The 21,530-nt window shown below is 41.5% G+C and overlaps 1 protein-coding gene across 3 annotated transcripts in view; it reads left to right on the top strand.

The window, feature by feature from the left end:
- F13A1 (coagulation factor XIII A chain) overlaps positions 1-21,530 on the top strand; it is a 147,066-nt gene that overhangs the window by 71,735 nt on the left and 53,801 nt on the right. For all 3 annotated transcript variants that reach the window (XM_053249232.1, XM_053249231.1, XM_053249234.1), the window contains 2 exons: positions 4,666-4,773; positions 9,025-9,199. In XM_053249232.1, the coding sequence (XP_053105207.1) occupies positions 4,666-4,773; positions 9,025-9,199 (283 nt within the window). The remainder of the gene's footprint in view (positions 1-4,665; positions 4,774-9,024; positions 9,200-21,530) is intronic.

Below are 21,530 nucleotides of genomic sequence, written 5' to 3'. Positions count from 1 at the left end.
GGAGCCTGGACCTAAAGGCCTTTGGATCCCCCCCCCCCTCCACACCCCACACAAATGCAGTATTTTTAACATGTGGGTTCCTGAGCAACTGAACTCACAAGAATATAAGAATATAAAACAGGTATGTTTATGCAAATATGCATTTGCAGAAACATTTCAACACGCAACTTAATATATTCCTATCCCACATATTTCTTTCCCCGCTCTGTCTCTAAAGCATCTGGCACAGGTCATAATCACACTCAGCTGCCCTGTGCAGGGTGGGCCAGCGGCAACCACAGCATTCAGGATAGATTTGGGGGCCCCCAGGTTGTGTGGAAGTCCTGGACTTCAGCCCTGAAGTCCTGGGGTAAGAGCGCCACTGCTTATGTGTATGAGTGTGGTGTGCCAGCGTGGTGTAGTGGTTAGAGTGCTGGACTAGGACCGGGGAGACCCGAGTTCAAATCCCCATTCAGCCATGATACTAGCTGGGTGACTTTGGGCCAGTCACTTCTCTCTCAGCCTAACCTACTTCACAGGGTTGTTGTGAAAGAGAAACTTAACTATGTAGTACACCGCTCTGGGCTCTTTGGAGGAAGAGCGGGATATTAAATGTAATAAATAAAAATAAATGAGGGAAGCAACTATAAAAAGACCTATCTTCCTTTTTGTCCCTTGGCCCACTCCAACCTTGCTATGCCCCTGAATAGTAGACTCATAGGGGGAAAGATGGTCTGAGGCATATAAGGTCCAAGAGTTCTCAATGTAAGAACCAGCATCCTGAAGCTCTTTGGTAAGCAGTAGCATTTCCATCAGATAGGTTAATTATGTTCATGATTCCTAACATTTAACAAGAGGTTGGCAATAATATGCTGTACTAATAAGCTTCTGAGTGATTTCCTTTTTGTGGTTATTCCCCCCCACCCAATATTTAGGGATTGGCTTGCCATAGGACTTTGTTATTGAGCAGAGATGTAGGGCAGGGTGAGAGGAATATGTATCTTTAAATTGAAGTGGATTGGACAAATTGTTGGTTTTTAATGTAAAAAACCCCATTCAAAAAGTCCTATAAGTGGCTTGTTTCATGGCAGAAAATTACAAAAATATCTGGAACTGAAGGCCCCCCCCCCGCCCGCTGACCATCATTCCACCCCCATATGGAAGAATTTGCCCTTTGCCTTCATAAAAAAGGATAAAACACCTTCCTTTCTGCCCCAGCCTTTAGATCACCTGGAATGACTTGGCATAGGGCTTTGGTATTGCGCAGAGATGTATGGCAGCGTAGGAAGACTATGTATATTTAAATTGAAGTGGATTGGACAAATTGTTGGGTTTTTGTTTTTTTTAAAAAAAACCATCCAAAAAGTCCTATAAATGGTTTGTTTCATGGCAGAAAATTACAAAAACTTCTGGAACAAACAATATATAATATTTGCTTATTTATTTATTTGTGAATGCACTATGCTCAAGTTGATTTGCAACCCAGAAGGTCTGAAAACTGTGAAGCATGTGTTGTGCTATTTATTTTTATTTCTTTAGAAATGCATTATATGTCCAAGTGGGTTGGATGTGTCCAAAAACTTCACTCACATTATTTACACTGTATGTCATCAATCAGTATGATTCTGTAATTATATGACATGTTAAGGAGACCCCCACACATGCTGATTCCCCTGCTAGCCTCGCACCACACTAGGGACGGCCCTGCAGGGGAAGGTGGAGCTGGCCAAAATCAGAGAAAAGTATGTATCTCAACCACTAGCTACAAGGTAAAACATCTTGCATCTGATGAAGGAGATCCTTGTCTCTGATAGCCCATGCCATAATACATGTCTTTGTTGTAGTTTTTATATTATTATTACAGCGAGACAAATCTGCCTACTCCTCCTGGATTTGGAAGCTTACAAATGTATTTACATGTCCATTTTAAAAGCACCATTTTAAAATAACAATTTCCAGTGAGCTGTTTTTGGTCCAGGGTTGTTTACAAAAGCACACCAATGAGATTTTTAGAAAAGTCTCTAGAATAAAAAATCAGCTTTGTGAAGATGATATTGTTTCTTGAAGCAGTTCCTTTGGGAAGGTGTTGACCTCCTCTGTGAACTCAGGTCCACACTATAGAATTACATCTCGTTATTTAGTAATGAGCTTCTGTTCTGTTAAAAAAACCAGTAGTAACACAATTATAGGTAAGAGAACCAAGGAGATGAATGATGATAAATGCATAGTATCCAGCCTGGATGCAATTGCATTAGACAGTTCAGCATCATGTTGGTATGTTAAATAATCAGTGACATGATCAATTTATTGTTGCTATTTTTGACCATTTAGCATTTTTGATAGCATTTTTAAAGAACTAGAGGCCAACCTGAATGCAGAAAGAAAAACATCATAGATTGTTATGGTCCACTTTGCAACAGAAATCTAATTTTGTCATTTGTTTACTACCGATGAGAGAAACTCATAATTGAATTCATGTGCCTTTGCCACCATCTCAGCAATTGTTTTCCAAGACAATGTCATTTTTGGTTGCTATGCAATTTCTTCTGAGCAAATTGGACTGTATCACAGGGCAGGCTCTTTGATAATGAATTTGGCTCTATTTAGGCACTTCTGCCCCCTATTTATTCCTGTCCTTGTTGTCATTGGATCCCAGAATTCAGAGTCTTTTATTAGAGTTCATTCTCAAAGAAGACAGTTTCAGGTCACTTGCTGTTGCTGGTTTCTTTGCAAGACTATCTAGGCTCCAGCCCAACACTAATCAGGAGGAAGTGCAACTAGTGGCCAGCTAACTACATTCGGTGTGACAACCAGAGAGCATTTGGAAGAGGATTTAATTTTAGCCAGGGCTTGCCAGCACTGTACCCCACAACTTTTTCCCCCCAATGCCAGCTCTCAATGTTAGAACGTGTGATTGCTTTTGAATGTTAAACAGCCATCCTTCTGAAGACTGACAGTTGAGCTCAAAATGGCTGCTCCTTGTGCTGTATCAGCCTTGTTTTTTAAAAAAGTTCACATGCTAGAAACAAAAAGGCATTCTTTGTGTCACTTGTGAATATAGCCTGGGCCTGCATCCATGGATAAGCATGGGTCTGATGTGCAGGCAACCTGTACAATCTGGACTGTGCTTAACGTCCACTCTACACACATCTGCACTGCTGGTAGGTTTAGTGAAGGGATCCAGGAGCAGTGTCAACATGGTCTTGTCATGTGCCATGTTGTTCTTGTTTAAAAGGCAACTATTTTGTCACGCTTCCACTCTACTTCCTTATGTAAGTTCACACATAGCTTAAAGCGATGCCCCCCCCAATCTTTTCTTACTCTAGACTCATCTTCAATTCCAACCTGCAACATTTGTCCAATTTTGATTAGTTTTGAACTCTTAGAATGTTCACTGTTCCAATCTTTCTTGACCTAATATGAACCCTGGTGCTATTTGTGATCTGAAAGCTGGGCCTTGTGCTCCATGTGCTTAAGCCACAGGAGATGAGGAATTATTTCAGAGGCTATGACATGATCTCCCTGAAGATGTTCAGAGTGGTTCCACTTTGTTGTCTTCTTGGAGAGGAAATAAGACTCATCACTTCTGAAAAGCCTTTGGCTGTTGAGTCTTTAATTAAGGCTTTATACTACTGCTGGAAGTTGCTAGTTTTATCATGTGCTAATTAAGGGGTTGTTTATTTTTATTGTAAATGTATGGTTTTAGATTATTGTTGTAAGCTCCCTTGAGCCTTGGAGAGGTGGAGTATAAGTAGTTTTTCCATTTTTCCTCTCTCTCTCTCCCCTTTCTGTCTATCTGTGTCAGTCTTTTTCCTTCTCATTTCCAAATAATAGTCAGGGTACATCTGGAGCAACCCATCACATTAGCAGTATGAAAAATGCCCACTGAGTGTAACAGTTCTGGCATCCCTGAGGAATCCCAAATCCCTATTGCAGGAGTTTCCAACCCTTGGTTCCCAGACATTATTCAGCTACAATCCCCATCATCCCTAGCAACCTCTACCCTATGGCATGGCTAAGGATGTTTGTTGTTATAGGCTAAAAACAGACAATAGCTATTTTGGAGAGCTGAAGATGTATGAAAAGGGCATCATTGCCCATGATGTGTGCACTCTTCCCACTCTAATAGGTTTTGCAGGTTTTTGCAATGCTTCAAAAACCTGTAACACCTGCTTGACTAGAAGTGATAGCTGGATGAAATAAATTAATGTATATACCATGGATAGCAAAACCTCTGTCATGCCATTTTCAATCAAGATTGCTTAAAAAAAACACCAATTATTTTTACAGGTATATGAGCTTTTACATTGCTACATGGTTAAATAAATATAATAAATAACAGGAATATGAAGGCATGGCTACAATTAGAGACAGACGGTGTCACAATCCATAGTCACAACTTTGTATCCTTATTAACTATATGACAGTTCATGTACTCTAAAAATTATTGCTTTATCAAAAATCTTCAGGTGCCTTGACTAGCAACGACTGTGTTGCCCCTCACAGTGACACAGCTGAAGCTGTAAGGACATAATTCATGTACTGGGAAATCTGTGTCTTCTACATGGCATGGAAGCATTACTGGGATCGCTTTCTCTCTCTCTTGAGGCAAAAGCCTTTGTTTTTTGTTTACTTTCCTGAATGCGCACTGAATGTATTCTCTGCCCCCGCCTTTCTTTTATTTAGTTTGAAGAGAATGTTTTGGATGCTTGCCTATATCTGATGGACAGAGCAGAATTGGATCTCTCCGGACGAGGAAATCCGATCAAAATCAGCCGCGTCGGCTCTGCAGTGGTATGCAGTGAATATGTATTGGGTGAAATGTGTGGGGCTTGACACCCCATTTGCTTCTTACTTAGCTTATTCTACCAGAGACAAATGGAATGTGCTTCTGTTATGCATTTATCCATTATAAAGCAGGAGGGCTGATGCTATAGTTAGGAAGGGAGAAGGTGCCTGCCTCAGGCAGTGGATTCAGTAAATTGGTTAATATTTTGCAATTGGACAGCAAATGGAAATACTGAGGCTGTTCTCAAGACCAGCCTAACCTTGTCCCAGGCAGGGCGTTTGAAGTGACGGGATCTTCATGAATCCCTCCACTCCCCGCCCACCTAACCCCCTTAATGAACCCAGCATTTGGTCAAGGGTGCTCTCACAGCCTTAACCCAGTTACCAGGTATTGTGTGACTCCTTGGGCTGCATGCTGCATGTTCCGGCCTCCAGGCATCCCTCAGTGCAGCGTGTGGCATGTGTATTGCATTGGGGATTTCCCCCTAAGAGGGATTCCCCGCCCGCCAGAACAAGAAGTTCCAGTCCTGATCCCTCCGCCCTGCTCTGTGCTTCATGGAGCTGCACGGAGCAGGGCTGCCCATGTGGGTGCACACAGGAGGCACGCCGAAGAAGACCTGCTTGTTCATCTGGAGGGAAGAGAAGGTGAAAGCAGCCTGCTCCCCACGCCTTCCCCGCCCACCCAGGACAATCGTGAATCGCCTCATTCTCTTTTTACTACCATGTGCAGGGGAAACGGCATCTGGATTTTCTGGTTTAGGAACAAAATATATTGAGCCATCTCTGCAAAGCACCACTATGCAAAGTGATTTTACTATCCCTACATTGTTGATTCTCCCTTTAAGTGGGCCACTAATGTCCTCATTTTGCATATGTGGGGGTGGGGAATAAAGGTTGAAAGAAAAGTGACTTGGGCATGGTTGCTTAGTGCATTCATAACCAACAGGAATCTATCTATTGAACATAGGAACATAGGAAGCTGCCTTATACCAAGTCAGACGCTTAGTCCATCTAGTTCAGTATTGTCTACCCAGACCAGCAGTGGCTCTTGCAAGGTTGCAGGCAAGAGTCTCTTGGTTTATCCAAGAAGGCTGGCTTATGCCAGGGTTCAGATGATCTGCCTGGAAAGAAAGGAAGAAAGAAAGCTGGGAGTGATTTTCTATAGAACACGCCATAGTTTACTGCAACTTGGAACTTTTTGGCCTCTTGATGCAACAAGCCAATCTGAAAGCAGAATGAATTGCAGTAAAACCTCTTATCGTAGTACCTCATAGGGTACTAGAAAGCTAGAAAGAAGTAGGGGATAAGGTGGTTAGGTCCAAATTTGGTTCGAATTTGGACTGAACTGTGGGTCTCTGAACTGGTGCGGTCAAATTCACTGACTGGGCTGGTCAAGTCAACAAACTGGCTTGAACTGGTTCAAAGCAGTTTGCATCAAACCGCTCAAATTGGCAGACTGGTTTGTGGCCAGACCAGTCTGTGCAGGTTGGAATGTTCAGTCTGTATTTTGTGTATTCTTTCCTGCATTCACAACACGAACATGTGACAAAAGTACAGTAAGGAAGAGTCAATAAACTTTTAATGGTAAGGTGTCCTGTGTGAAAATACACTCTGTGTGGCTAACCACCTGTATTTAATTAAAATTCGGACACTGCTGGAAGAGATGTCGGTCCTCAGGATTTTATTTCTATTTTCAGGGGCTACGTTGTACATTTTGATGTAGTAGTTAGAGGGTGGTTGGCCAGTACATTATACATTTGGCCAACATTTGTTTCTCACTTTCATGGACTTAGGGACGTCTTGCAAAGTAGAACTTGAGTAGAACTTGAGTTGTTGTATATGAAATAGATTTTTCATGTAACTCCCATTGCTGCATGCAAAATTATACATTTTTGTATGCAAATGGACAAAGTTATATAAAAACAATTAATTTCACTTTTAAGGAGCATCTAACTTTATTCAAAATACAGCTGCCCACTAATTGCTATAAGCCAAGTTCAGCTCGTTCCAACAAAAAAGGCAGTATGATTATAGTGTGAAATTTTAGATTTGAGGATTCTTGTGTTGATTTTCTCCTTTATAAAAACTCTGTGTTTCATCTATAGGAAATGTAACAACTATTTTAAAATTAGGATAACAGTAATACCAAAAAGAAGAGTTTGACATTGGCAAAAACCAGAGCTGGTCCAAGGCATTGTGATGCCTAAGGCAGAAAATCCAAATGGTGCAGTTCATAGCAGCAGCAGCAGCAGTAGTAGTAGTAAATAGAATAGCAAACCGAATTTTGAATTCATCAAGACTTTGAGCATATCTTTGCCCATCTGGATAAATAACAAAATAATTGATCATTTGATGCATTTTAATGCTACCCAAAATTTGAGGCAGACTACTGCGTGTATTTGGACAACCTAATGAAGCATAAAATTTATATGGAGATATGCTACATTCAGGAACAGTGTAGGTGGATCATTTCAACCCAAATATTTTAATTATTATTACAGCATTTGCAAGATACTTCCATGTCTCCAAAGTTGCATTTATCAACACTTGCCATGTAGGGTTTTTTATTGGTTTGGTGGCAACATTTGTAAATTTGAAAGTACCATCCCATTTGTAAAGTGCCTTCTTTTTTGTCCTGACATACCTTCCATGACAGCTAAGGGTCTAACCCTGAAATCCCTTTGAGTCTGCTACTGAAAACTTATCTCATTCTGTATTAGGGTTCACAGGAAGTCGATTTTCTAATTAGAAACCAGTAGTTAATCCAGCCAAAAGCTTTTCAATGAGAGTCGTGATTTATTTGGCAAGAATGTAGCAGCTTGGCATTAACATAATTACAAGATACAGAGCAAAGGAGGTTTTCCTGCATAGCTGCCACTGATTTGGTTCAAATTGCTAGGAGGAAATGTATTGCTCACTAATAGGTATCCATTTAGTCATTAGTCAGCGAAACTCTCACTTCATACAGCCTTACTTCAAGCAAACTTAGACAAGCAAAATCTTTTTCATTCGCATGATGGGCAAATCATAATGGGCCTATTTATAATCCACATGTCACCTACTCAGGAGAAATTCTAGTAAAACAAGTGGAGTTGCAAGGGAACAAATAACAGAAGTCAAATGCCCAATTTTTCTTGGAAAACAGGCCAGAGTTTTCTTTTAGAACACGCTTATTTCCCAATAAATACGGATAGTTTGAGACTGAATCACATGGCCATTTTGATGTGATGCTGAGCCACCAGGAACTGAGTGTTTGGGTGTAGTCAAACTCGTACTCTGAAAGTTATCAGGAGATAGTAGCCTTCACATGTCAAAGCAATGTATATTTATAAGAGTGATCACCTTACCTCCAGTCTTCAGGCATCTCTCCTGTCAGACCAGATCGTTTTCACAATATCTGTATTCGTTTTCAGAAGAATGTCTTGTCATTTGTCGTTTATTTAGAATCTCCAGAGAAGTTTCACTGTACATATGATGATGCTCGATGCCATATTAATTAATATGTATAGCATAATGTGAGAATCCCACCACATTGGCTTAGGATTTACATACTAGTACACACAAACATTTAAAAATGAGTGTATAAATTTGTGATAGTAGCACGCTCACATTCATTGAACGTGTGGTGGTGAGCTGACAGCACAAAGACTGCACAGAGAATGCCTAGTTCTGTGGCTCTGTTTTGGTACTGATTTATACAATGCAGCTGTAGAGACTGCAGTCTTAAGTGGAAAACTGGCACAAGGAAGAGAGGCTCTTAAACTCAGTATAAAAAGTGGCATATAAATATCCCGTAGTAGTAAACTCTTTCTCTTCATGCCATTTTCGCATGGACGGTCTCCCTCCCAGCAGCTTTTACCCTGTTAAAGAAAGAACCATGCCATTTTGTAAGATTATATCTTTTACATTTTCTTGTTTGACTTTTTCAGATGTTGCTGACTTGGTTGGGGCATATTGACAAATGTTCCTACTGAACATTATTGGGAACTGTTGACAGCCTGTCTCATTTGGGTAGACTGTCTTTGCTCAGTTTGTAGGTTGAATAGTTGAAGATCATTTTTAGAGGTCACGGATCAGAGTAAAGTGACCATAAAGATATAATTGGAAAAGTTCACATCAGTTGTTGCCAGGGCTTCTGTTTGCAAGCATATCTCTCTTGCATGATCTTTCTTTTCATTTTCTTTAAATACTGGAAATATTTTCAATGTGTATGAATATAAGCTCAGCAGTGCCTTCATTTATTCATTTCCCCTCCAGATCAATTCTAAAGATGATGACGGTGTGATTTTTGGGTGTTGGGACAATGTTTATGATTATGGAGTAGCACCATCAGCTTGGACTGGAAGTTTAGACATTCTCTTGGAGTATTATAGTTCTAAGAAACCAGTGCGGTATGGTCAGTGCTGGGTCTTTGCTGGAGTCTTTAACACCTGTAAGTATGAAATAAACTGTGCAATAAAAATGCTACTTTATGGCAGGTACATTGCTGCGCTTTCATTCTAAAATGAAACTAAGATGTCCCCCCCTCCCTAAAAATATGTAACATTAACAATTTGCATTTTTAATTAAGTGCCATCAAGTCTGTGTCGACTCTTAGCGACCACACAGATAGATTGTCTCCAGGATGATCTGTCTTCAACTTGGGCTTTAAGGTCTCTCAGTGGTGCATTCATCGTTGTCATAATCGAGTCCATCCACCTTGCTGCTGGTTGTCTTCTTCTCTTTCCTTCAACATTTTTTGCATCTAATACCAATAATACAGTTTTTGTTTACAAGTAGCATTTATATAAGGCTTTTCTTAAGCGTCCAAACACTTCATTACATGTTATGTCACTGAAACTGATTTTATGCACATAATGTGTGGAACTAGATGATGCAGAGGTTGCTGCAGCCCTAAACCTCTTCCTTCCCTTTCCTCTAATAACATGTGATAAAACAAAATGCATGACATTATATCATCGTGTGGTATTTCATCATCCCTACAGCATAGGAAGTAGAATGTGGAAAGAGAAGCTTGCAAAATAATATAATCCCCGTATGTGTATTAATATCCCATATTAATGGGAGACAGAGGGATGCTGCTTTCAATGGAAGCTATGCCGTTTCGATATCATCTTGTTTCAGGCTGGCTTTGTAGTGAATCTGCAGATTTGCCTATGAGCCTAACTATCTGAAGAAAACCAGCATTATTTTCTTGTTACAAAAAGGCAGGGGTGACCCTTTCATGAGGCGAGGTGAGTTAGTCACCTCAGGCAGCAGATTATTGAGGCACCAGCAAGGCAGCAAGATTCCCCTTGCCATCACCATCAGAGCAGCTCTTTGGGATCGATCTGACCCTTGTCAGCTTTGAAAGAAGCAAAGGAGGAGGAAAGAGGAGGCTGCTAGCAACTTTTCTTCCTTTCTCCCCCCACCCCAATACTTTCAAAGCTTTCAAGGGTTGGTTTAGAAAGGCGGCTGGCCACCACCAGAGGCATTGGACAAGCCACATTTTGTATTTCACCTCAAATGCTTTAATATCTTGGGCCACCCCTGCAAACAAGAGGATAAATACAAGAGTCAATAACTTGCCTAAGGCCATTTGAGGAGTAAGAATCTGAACCTGGGTCTCCCTCGTTCAAATGAGAATAATAATGTGTTACAACTATATTTACAGCACATATAGGCAACAGACATTTTGCTCAGTCCTGAATCACTCAAGATGGCAGCCCAGCATCCAATACAAAGAGTAACTTCTTTTATTCCCTCCCATTGATTGTCTCAATTGAAAATAAATATTATGATTCAAAACTGCAGAACTTGTAAATCCTTAAGCTTGTGTTGTTGCAAAGTGAGTGATGTGGCCAAGAGATAAAGATCCAGGATATTCACTTGTTTTTTCAAAAGAAAATGTTGGAATGTACATCTCTGTTTAGACACAGATTTCTTCATGTGGAACATACTAATTGTAACAGACACCCTGCTTATATCACAGCTGGCAGAACTCCAATGCAAACCTATCTCCCACTTCATACTCATTCCAATATTTACTAGGTATTGCCAGCTATTAAAAATGTGTCTACTTCTTGGCTAATCTACAGTCACACATTAAAACACATCCATCTTAATTGGAGGTCTTCTGTGACACAATCCTATGTAGGCAAAAATTGCTCCCAAGTCACTAGATTATGTACCCTACTGTCAAGTCAAATGAAGTATCAATCTCCTATATTCAGTGGTAGAGGCCTATTTGTATCTGAATGCAGAACTTGATAGAGTGGATCTACACAAATACTGTAAAGGCAAGTAAAGGCTAAGATATAGCCATGTTATCAAATGATACCATTTGTTTGTAAAGTAACATCTTGGGCCCTGTACCTCTTTAATATCCAAAGCAGTAATGCTTGCTTGCTAGTACTTATGCTACAATGCTTTAACTATTAGCAAAAGGAGGTGTAGTTCCTCTGAAAAAAGGAAATGTCTTCAGGTCAAACTAGACGTGCAAGAAATGTTCTATAAAAATATGTGCCTTAAAGTGGGCGTGCCTTTTATTTCATTTTTAAAAAAGCAGCTGCAGGAACCCCCTGTGCTGAGCAGGACCTACAGCTGCCAACTCTGACTGAAGTTATTCCTGGAGATCCATCCCGCTGCCCCACAATTTTTTTTAAATATTTGAAATCAAGTCATTTCCATTTCCAGGATTGCTCTCTATAGACACTTGGAGATTCGTGAAAATTCCTCTCTCTCTCGTCCCCGTCCCCCCCGCCGCAAGCAGAAAAATGGGGCAAAGGGGAAGGACCTCCCCCTCCACAGTGGAGTTCCCTATGCTCAGCACTGGGAACTCCTACATCTGTTTTTAAACTTAAATAAAAGGCATTTCTGGTTCAGAGCACACCTCTGCTGCATGCATTTCTTTGCATGTCTAATTTGACCCTAAGCACATATTCACACTCTCTGTTGCATGTTTTAACACAAGTGCAACAGAAAATGCCTATTAAAAAATCCCTAATTGGGCACAAAGTTGGGCACAACAATATTTTACCCTGAATGTGGATGAGCCACAATCCCCACTTCTGTCATGTGGACATATCAGGCACTCAAACCTGAGAGCAGGCAAGTGTTGGGGTTTGTGGTTGTTTAGCAAAGCACCAAGGAAGCTACCACTTGCAGTGCAGAGTTTTGTTGCAGCTATTTCAGTAACACACATGGAGATCACTGTAGATTCTAAGTTACTAAACTAGTTTATTGGTGAAGTACATTTGAGGTAGGAAAGACCTATCCTATCTATCAGCTACATAATGAATAGGTAGGGGGAGAGAGAGAGAGATGTTTCCATCTTCTCTCTAGGAGGAAAGGAAGAAGACTGAGTCACTACAGGAAGTACTTGAGGAGTCAAGGCAGGGGTCATAGAGTAGAGGCAAGCAGGGACAGGTAAGGAGACTCTAACTAGATACCTCTGCTCCCAGTGCCCCTAGTGGTCATTAGGATAGTTGGTTCAAAAGGTCGATACACTGGAACTCCATCTCCACAACAGCAAGTGCTTTGGGCAGACATTGGCAAACAGACAAGCGGAGATCAAGCAGGAGGAAGATAGAGAGATGACAGCAAGTAGCCTGGTTATGCAGAGAGGAGTCCTAGTTGCCTCCCTCAGTAGCAAGTTGCTCAGGTGGCAGATCTGAGAGGCTAATATCAGCCGATGACAGTAGACTGGCTCTCTAGCAGCTTCACCTGATTTCTAAGCCAGGGATTATGGATTGTACTGTGAATGTCCCAGCCAGCAGTGGCACAAGAGCCTGAGATACCTGAGGCACGGGAGTGATATGATGCCTCCTCCAGCAAAGCATGGCCAAAAATTTGCCCATTTCTGCCAATATACAGTATCTTTATACCCCTGGTCCTTCCACCCCTTCCCTGTCATAGCATGACGCACCTCTCTCTCTCTCTCTCTCTCTCTCACACACACTACACTACACTACACCTGCCCCTGCCCCTGCCCCTGCCCAGCCTACTGCATCTGTCCTTCATTTCTTTCTCTCTTTGGCACTCCTTCCACACGCACCCAACTCAGCCTGTTGTGTCTCCCCCTTTCTGCCCCCCTTTTCCTTCAGTCAGTAGCAGCGTGAGCCCAAGTCACCCTTGATCTCCTCTGTTGTCCCCCTCCTCCATTCCTCCCCAAGGAAGGGAGCAGAAAGGGGGAAGCGTTTTGGACCAGCATTCGGGTCTAGTACCCTTTCCGCTCCTCCTTTTACTGGCCTCTGCCTGTTCACAAAGTGGGAGTAGGGAATGAGGGTTATCTTGGAGCAGCACTTTGCTGAGGAGTGTGGGGCTGCTAGGCGAAGAGCTGCTCCCATGGTGGTGGGAAGCAGGGGCATTTTGCCACTCTGCTGGAAACCCCAAAATCTCACCATACCTCAGCTCATGGAAGGCCCACCAGTGGTAGCAGCTGTTACCTCTGACCAGAAGCCTCAGGGAACAGGCAGCCATGGTCTGATTTGTTTAGTTCCCAGTTGGAGCCCAGAAGCCCCTGACAGTAATTGGGGGAGCTATGTGGACTGTGTATAGGTCCTACATTATTTTGATGAGGAACAGAAGCTGTGAATGGTCACACATAAAGTCCATTTAAATCCCTGAAGGAGTCCAAGAGTATTATGGAGGATAGTTCATGAAGGACAAGTCTATCAATGGCTACTAGTCTTGATGGCTATCGGCTACCTCCAGGTTCAAAGGCAGGATGCCTTTAAATAATCCAGGACCATTTTTCACAGCCCACGCAATTTTTCACAGCCCATGATGATATGGCCATCATATTCCTATTTTAAAATGCACCCTCGGTGTTTAATTTGTGCACATCTTACATTTACCTCTGATTTAATTTTATGCTGTTTAGAACTTTATAGTTGAAACTATACAGCTTTCCAAGGTTACCATATTGAATATTTTGGGACAGTCATCTCTTAAAAATGCTAAAACATTCTGGAAAAAAGGAGCAAAGCCATTAATCTTGAAATTGTCAGCTGAATTATTTCCAGTGAGCCCCGATGGCTCGTGCGCTAGAAGTCTGGAAGGGCATTTGAATTAAGCTTAATCAATAGGTGCATATGGTATTGGATGCATCCAGATAATTTGTCATCAAACAATTAAAAAGAACGTGCAACATTACTCTACTGCAGGAAACACTGTACCTACTTTAGGCTACAGAATATGAACTTTGCTGAGAAGTGACAAAAATAAGGCTGAGGGTCTGATCAGCCCTTTAAGTGTGGTTTCTGGCATTCCCTGTGATCCACAAATTCTCAAAATCCAGTCAGGGAAATGAATGCCTTTAGTAGGGAAGAAGGACTAATTCACCTGTGACTGCTGCTACATGCCACAGCCAAAGCTTCAGTCTCTCCTCCCCATTCCCTCTAAATTAGTGGAGATGTCAACAAATGCGGAGAGAGTAGAGTGCTATATTTAGTGATGTCGTTGCAAGTTCAGAAGTGCAGAAGGCGCTCTCCATGACAGCCCCCGTTGACCATTCCCACCCCAACAGCCAGAGATGCTGAGAAGTACTGGTGCTCTGTCCCACACATCCCCCCTCTACTGCACCCCTGGCTATATTAAAAACAGAGAACATGCCACCTTTCTTCATTTTTCAGTATGAAGATACATGCCAGAATTGCAGGGGTTGGGGTGGAGATTCTATATTTAAAGAATTTATGTTTAATGCAGATGGGATTGGTAGTTTGTTGGCTAACTACCAATCCCATCTCCATTAAACATTAATTTAATGAAGGGCCCATAGTTAAGTGGCAGAGCAGATGTTTTGTATATACAAAATCCCAGCAGGACATTTCAAAGACTGTGAGGTTATTCACACGATCAAAAGGTATGTTCTACCCAGGTTTGGGAGCTGTGTGTGCTCCCAATTTTCAGTTGTGTGGAAGTTAGAGGAGGAAAACCTGAGTAGCTTTTCCTCCTACCTTGCTTCCACGCAATCAGTTCTACCAGCTTTTCCTCCTACTTTGCTTCCACCAACTGAAGATTTGGAGCACACACAGTTCCCAAACCTAGGTAGAACACAGTTTTTGATTTTGTGAATGACCTCTGTGAGAAGCTAGGGAAGGGGGACTGAGCATCCCTTCCTTCTTTGGCATATACCATTTGCCATTATTTATGTACCCACACAGTAGTGGCCGGTGCAGATGCCATTGGGTGGGGTGGCAGGGGGTGGCGAGAGGCACTTTTAAGCTGATCCTCTGCCAGTGGCCAGATGAGTGGCGGAGCTGATCCCCCGCGGCAGGGAGTACTGAGTGGCGCCCTGCTGCTCGGAGAAGCCTGTAGGTGCTGCCAGAACAGAAGTAAGCACCTTCTAATTTATGCTTAAAGGTTCCTCTCGCTGCCCCCCTATGGCAGTGCCTGCACCAGTCACCACTACTACTACTACTACTACTACTACTACTACTTCTTCTTATTATTATTATTATTATTATTATTATTATTTTATTTTATTTTATTTTATTATTATTATTATTTCTTGTTTACATAGTCAGACAGGTGTTATTGACTGGTTTGTTTTATCCAGACATTGAGTCCTTCCCAAGGACCTGGGATGCCAGAATTTTATTGTCAATGGTTATAGATATTGTCGCAGAATATAGGCTGTACCCAGTAAAGCTGCTTTTTGTAATTGGCTGGTGGTGATTTCTGTGGCCCCTATGGTGTTGAGGTGGTCTTCAAGGTCTTTTGGAACTCCACCCAGGGCACCAATTACCACTGGGAATATTTGGGTCTTCTTCTGCCACAGCCTTTCAATTTCAATTTGTAGATCTTTGTATTTGGTGATTTTTTCTATTTCTTATTCTTCTATTCTGCTATCCCCTGGTATTGCTATGTCGATTATTTTGACTTGTTTTTCTTTCTTCTCGACTACAGTTCTATCTGGTGTATTGTGTGGCAGATGTTTGTCTGTTTGTAGTCGGAAGTCCCATAATATTTTTACATCTTCATTTTCTTCAACTTTTTCAATTTTATGGTCCCACCAATTCTTGGCTACAGGTAGCTTGTATGTTTTGCAGATGTTCCAGTGTATCATCCCTGCTACCTTGTCATGCCTTTGTTTGTAGTCAGTCTGTGTGATCTTCTTACAACAGCTGATCAGGTGGTCCACTGTTTCATCTGCTTCTTTACAAAGGCGGCACTTGCTGTTTGTTGTGGATTTTTCAACTTTGGCTCTTATTGCATTTGTTCTTAGTGCCTGTTCTTGTGCAGCCAGTATTAAACCCTCTGCTTCTTTCTTCAAGTTGCCATTCTTAAGCCATTGCCAGGTCTTGGTGATGTCTGATTTTCCACTTATATTGTGTAAATATTGACCATGCAGGGGCTTATTTCTCCATTTTTCTGCTCGGTTCTTGACTTGTTCTTTCTTGTAGGCCTGTTTTGTTTCATTGGTGTTGAATAGTTTCGCGTTCTTGACCATTTGAAGTGCATCTTCTTCACTGTCCTTGTTATATTCTTCAAGGCCTCTTTTCTCCTCCTCTACTGTTTGATGGACTTGTCTAGTCCAAACTCCATTGCTATATCACTACTGAATATACGGACAGTGTTTAGCAGTGATTCGATTTCTTACTGGGACTTCCCATACAACTTCAGATCGTCCATGTACAGCAGATGGTTGATTTTACTTGATGTTTTAGATGTTTGGTATCCGAGGCCTGTTTTGTTTAGTATTTGTGAAAGTGGAGTCATGGCGATTACAAACAACAGAAGGGATAGTGAGTCCCCTTGGAAAATGCCTCTTCTAATGCTAACCTGTCTAAGTTTCTCGCCATTGATTGTTAACTGTGTACTCCACAGGCTCATTGCTTTTTTAATAAATATCTGAATGTTTTTGCTGACACCAGTTATTTCTAAACATTTTAGTATCCATGTGTGAGGCAATGAATCGAAGGCTTTCTTGTAGTCAATCCATGCAACACTTAGATTGGTTTTTCTTCTCTTGCAGTTTTCTAAAATCATTTTGTCAATCAGCAGCTGGTCTTTTGTGCCTCTGGTGTTCAGGCAATTTCCTTTCTGTTTAACTGGGAGCTTTTTGTTAGTTAATAAGTGTTGCATCAATTCATCTGCTATTATTCCAGTTAATAATTTGAACATGGTTGGCAGGCAGGTTATCGGTCTATAATTACTTGGAACTGCACCTTTTGCTGGGTCTTTCATGATGAGATGAGCTTTCCCAGATGTTAGCCATTGTTCAATATCACCTCCTTGCAAAATGTGATCGAACTGTTTTGATAGTTGTTTATGAAGGCTTGTTAGGTGTTTAAGCCAAAAGCCATTCAGTTCATCGTCGCCTAGAGCAGTCCAATTTTTAATTTTCTTTGCTCTTTCACTTATTAATTCTGGTGTTATTATTAGATCTTGCATTTGTTGGTTACATTTTTCAACCTCTTTCATCCAGCCTGCTTTTTTATTATAAACTATTGGATTGTCCCATAATTTCCCCCAGAATTGCACTGTTTCTTCTTTATTTGGTGTTTCTAGGTTTCTTGCAGTTTCTCCTTCTATGCTTTGGTAGAAACGTCTCTGATTCGACTGGAATTGGAGATTCTGACTGTGTTGTGTAGTTCTGGCTTCATATCTGCTAATCTTCTTTGACACTGCTGTTATTTGCTGCTTTATTATTTCCAGGACTTCTCTAATTTTCCTTGAATCTAGGTGGTATTTTTGGATCAGATACTGCTTGGTGTTTTCATTCTTCAGCTTCTTGTCTTTCATATCTTTCAATTTACTAGCATCTGATCTGAGCCTGGAGATTTTATTTTCTAATCTAATCTTCCATTTAGGTGATGTACTACTTTCTTTTTTTACAGGTCCATTGATCTTATATCCGAGCTCTTGTGTTGTTATTGTTGCAGCACTGTTCATTAGTTGGTTTGTTTCTTGCAAATTATTGGTTGTTATTTCTGCAAGTGCAGCATTGACATCCTTTAATACCTGAGCAAGTTGTTTTTTTGGCAACTGTTTTTAGAGCTGGAAGTCGAACCCTGGTGGTTGCTTGGTTCATGTGCTCAGTTATTTTTTGCTTTAGTTCTTGTTGCTTTTCTGTTAAACGGCATTTGGGTTTTTGAGGTGAAGGCAAAGGGGAGGTTGCCTGGTTTTGATTTTGAAACAGTTCAGCAACGGTGGTATCCTCTATTTCCAACACCTCCTCCACCTGCGCCTGAGCAATTTCTTCGTTGATGGTAATTCTTCTTCCATATCTTGAGCCTGTGTTGCTCTTTGCGGTTCTTCCAGCTCAACTCCTGTGAATACTTTATTTCTTATTATGAATCTTCTCTGGTCTGCTAGCCTTTGTTCTGTTATTTCTATATCTGGATGCTTCTTTTTCCAAATTTGGTACATTCTTTTTAAATAACCTCTTCTAGTTGGACTAGACTTGTAATAGCAGATCATTATTTCCCTGTTGGCATTTTTCGTATATTTTTTCCGGTTAAGCGACGTTTCTTCCAGTAACCTTGCAGTCTCCAGCCCTGGTTGCTCAGCTGAAGATCCTGAGTCCTGTTGCCGACTTGCCACCAGATGTCCAGGAACTATAGCACCTGGCGCGGTCCTTGTTGACCCGGACAACGACCGATCAAATATAGATTTATTAAAGTTTCGTCTCACCATATTGTTGATGGAAGAGGCACTCTTTGTCTGGCTCCTCTGGTGAGACCTGTCCAGTATGGTTGGACCTCTGGCATAGCTCTCACCTTCCTCAGAGCACACAAGCCCCACAACCACACCAAGGTAGTTGTTATTATTATTTCTTGTTTACACAGCCAGACAGGTGTTATTGACTGGTTTGTTTTATCCAGACATCGAGTCCTTCCCAAGGACCTGGGATGGCTGAATTTTATTGCCAGTTGTTATAGATATCGTCGCAGAATATAGGCTGTTCCCAGTAAAGCTGCTTTTTGTAATTGGCTGATGGTGATTTCTGTGGCCCCTATGGTGTTGAGGTGCTCTTCAAGGTCTTTTGGAACTGCACCCAGGGTGCCAATTACCACTGGGATTATTTGGGTCTTTTTCTGCCACAGCCTTTCAATTTCAATTTGTAGATCTTTGTATTTTGTGATTTTTTCCATTTCTTTTTCTTCTATTCTGCTATCCCCTGGTATTGCTATGTCGATTATTTTAACTTGTTTTTCTTTCTTCTCGACTACAGTGATATCTGGTGTATTGTGTGGCAGATGTTTGTCTGTTTGTAGTCGGAAGTCCCATAATATTTTTACATCTTCATTTTCTTCAACTTTTTCAATTTTATGACCCCACCAATTTTTGGCTACAGGTAGCTTGTATTTTTTGCAGATGTTCCAGTGTATCATCCCTGCTACCTTGTCATGCCTTTGTTTGTAGTCAGTCTGTGCAATCTTTTTACAACAGCTGATTAGGTGGTCCACTGTTTCATCTGCTTCTTTACAAAGGCGGCACTTGCTGTTTGTTGTTGACTTTTCGACTTTTGCTCTTATTGCATTTGTTCTTAGTGCCTGTTCTTGCGCAGCCAGTAATAAGAATAAGAATAAGAATAAGAATAAAAAATAATTATTATTAGTGTACCCACCCCCATGAGAGGCCTGGGGCAATGGTTTCCATTGCTTCCTGAATCCTAGTGCTCTATATAGAACTGCAGTTCCTAGTGCTACAGATGTGTCTTCTAAGATGGCTCTAGGCCTTGGGCTCATGAAGGTTCCATTTCCCTTAAAGGAACCTCAACAACTCTGGGCAAAGCTCAGCACTAAATGTTGGGAATGTTCCCTTCTGCACAGTGCCAAGGGGACTGTGCAGAGTATTTGGCTTCAGTCAGAACTTTGCACAGGCCTAATAAATAATTGTCAGGAAGTCACACTTAATCTGGGCTGCAAAATAGAAGTCAATTATTCTGGAGCAGTGGTTTGAAAAATATAGCTGCTGTTCAAGCCAGGGGCATAGCTATAATTGAACAAGACGGGGTGGGGGGTAAATGTCCTTGGGCCCCTGAAGGAGACGGACTTGGCAGCTGAGTGTTAGCTTGTAGAGATGTGCAAATCAATTCTAGTCAAATCAATTCAAGCTAGAATCAGGTTGATCCAAGTGATTCGAACTCAAATTGAATCACCCTTCTAATAATGGGCCTGATTCGAGCTCAAGTCGATTTGAGTGTTCCAGCACCATTTGGGCAGGCTTTCCCCCTTTGCTGACTAGTTTTCTAACACTGGCTTCTGATTGGCTTGAGATTTCCTTGCTTCTTGGTTGGCTTGTTAACATACAAATCAAGTGTTGTCATGGGCAACTGTGCCCCCATTGGCTTGGTAGAGGGAGGAGAGACAAAAAAGAGGGAATTTCAAAATATTTTCAAAGGGCCTGGGGAGGAAAGGGAGGGAGAGCCCTTAGCGTGTCCTTGAAGAGGATACATCAGGAGAGGAGGAAGGAAGGAATCAAGGAAGGGATGGTTTTGTGGTTTGCTTTTCTCAGCACTGAGTATACTAGGTACACTATGTCTGCTATATTATTAACTGGTTTTACTAGATTTAAGATTGACAAAGGCAGAACTTGGGTGCCTTCCTTCTTTCCTTGAGTTGTGGTTTGGTCTGTTTCTGAGATGGTGTTGTGGCAAGAAATGGACAGTCGCAGTTCGGGGGTGTGTGTGTGATATTTCTTGGTGATTGCTGTGATGAGCTCCATATCTGGCCTTGAGACTAACTTGTGCTTCACTCACTGCTCTGCAATCTGCATTCTACATTGCAAGGTGTACTCAGTCAAAATGTGGTTGAAGATATTGTTCTAATTGAGTATGGCTATGTTTTGCTGGCACCTAAGGGTGCTGCTGTGGCAGCTGTTGCAATGCTGAAGTAAGGAGTCATAATTGTGTGTGACAGAGCAACTTGTGTCAATGGTGTTACTGCAGCACAGGAACTGTGGCTGGCAGTGGATTCTGGGTGTGATTCTTTTTTGGCCATTTTTTGGTGTGTTTGGCAAAATGTGTTCTTTGTTGGGAGGGACTGTGTGCTTCTGTTATTGTTTTTCATGGCAGGGTTGCAAAATTTGTGTACTCTGCTTGTTTTGGCCATAGGAAACAATGGGGAACTTGAAACACCCCATTGTTCCCCATGGGTAGGTCCTAGGGACACCAAAGTGGGATGGGTAGTAGGGCATAATGAGTGTTATCTGCCACCCAACCCACAAAATAAATGGGCAAGTAGGTGATTTTTAAAAAACCTTTCTCCAAAACCTCCATAGGATCCTATGGGGGTTTTCGGGAAAGGGCAACAAAATTTCAAAAATCGCCCACTTGCCCATTTCTATTGTAGTTTGATTGGTTGAGTGGTAGGTAGCACCCATCATGCCCTACCACCCATCTCACTTTGGTGTCCCTAGGATCTACCCATGGGAAACAATGGTTTGAGTTCCCAATTGTTCCCTATGGCCAAATCACTCAAATCACTTGAATTGATTCGGGTTGATTCATCAAAATGGCTGGCAATAGCCACTGTTTCAATGAATTGATTAGAATATATTGTGATTCGATTCATGCACAAATTGAATAGAAAAATCTTATTCGTGCACATCTCTTTTAGGGTTGGGTGTTTTGTATTCTTTCTGTTTTGATTTATCCCAAATCCGAATCAACCCCATTTTGTATTTTGTCTGAAATTAAGCCTTCTGAATCACCCCAGTTTTGTTTTGTATCTGAACTAATCTGAATCCGAATCTGAATTAATTTGGATTTAAAAATGGGTCACATGGTCAAAAGAGTGGGTGGGGGTTGTAGTGCCCAATGAGTGGCAGCT

The sequence above is a fragment of the Hemicordylus capensis genome, chromosome 4, assembly GCF_027244095.1.
Source record: "Hemicordylus capensis ecotype Gifberg chromosome 4, rHemCap1.1.pri, whole genome shotgun sequence".
Taxonomy (NCBI): domain Eukaryota; kingdom Metazoa; phylum Chordata; class Lepidosauria; order Squamata; family Cordylidae; genus Hemicordylus; species Hemicordylus capensis.
This window is presented reverse-complemented; position numbering and strand designations above follow the sequence as displayed.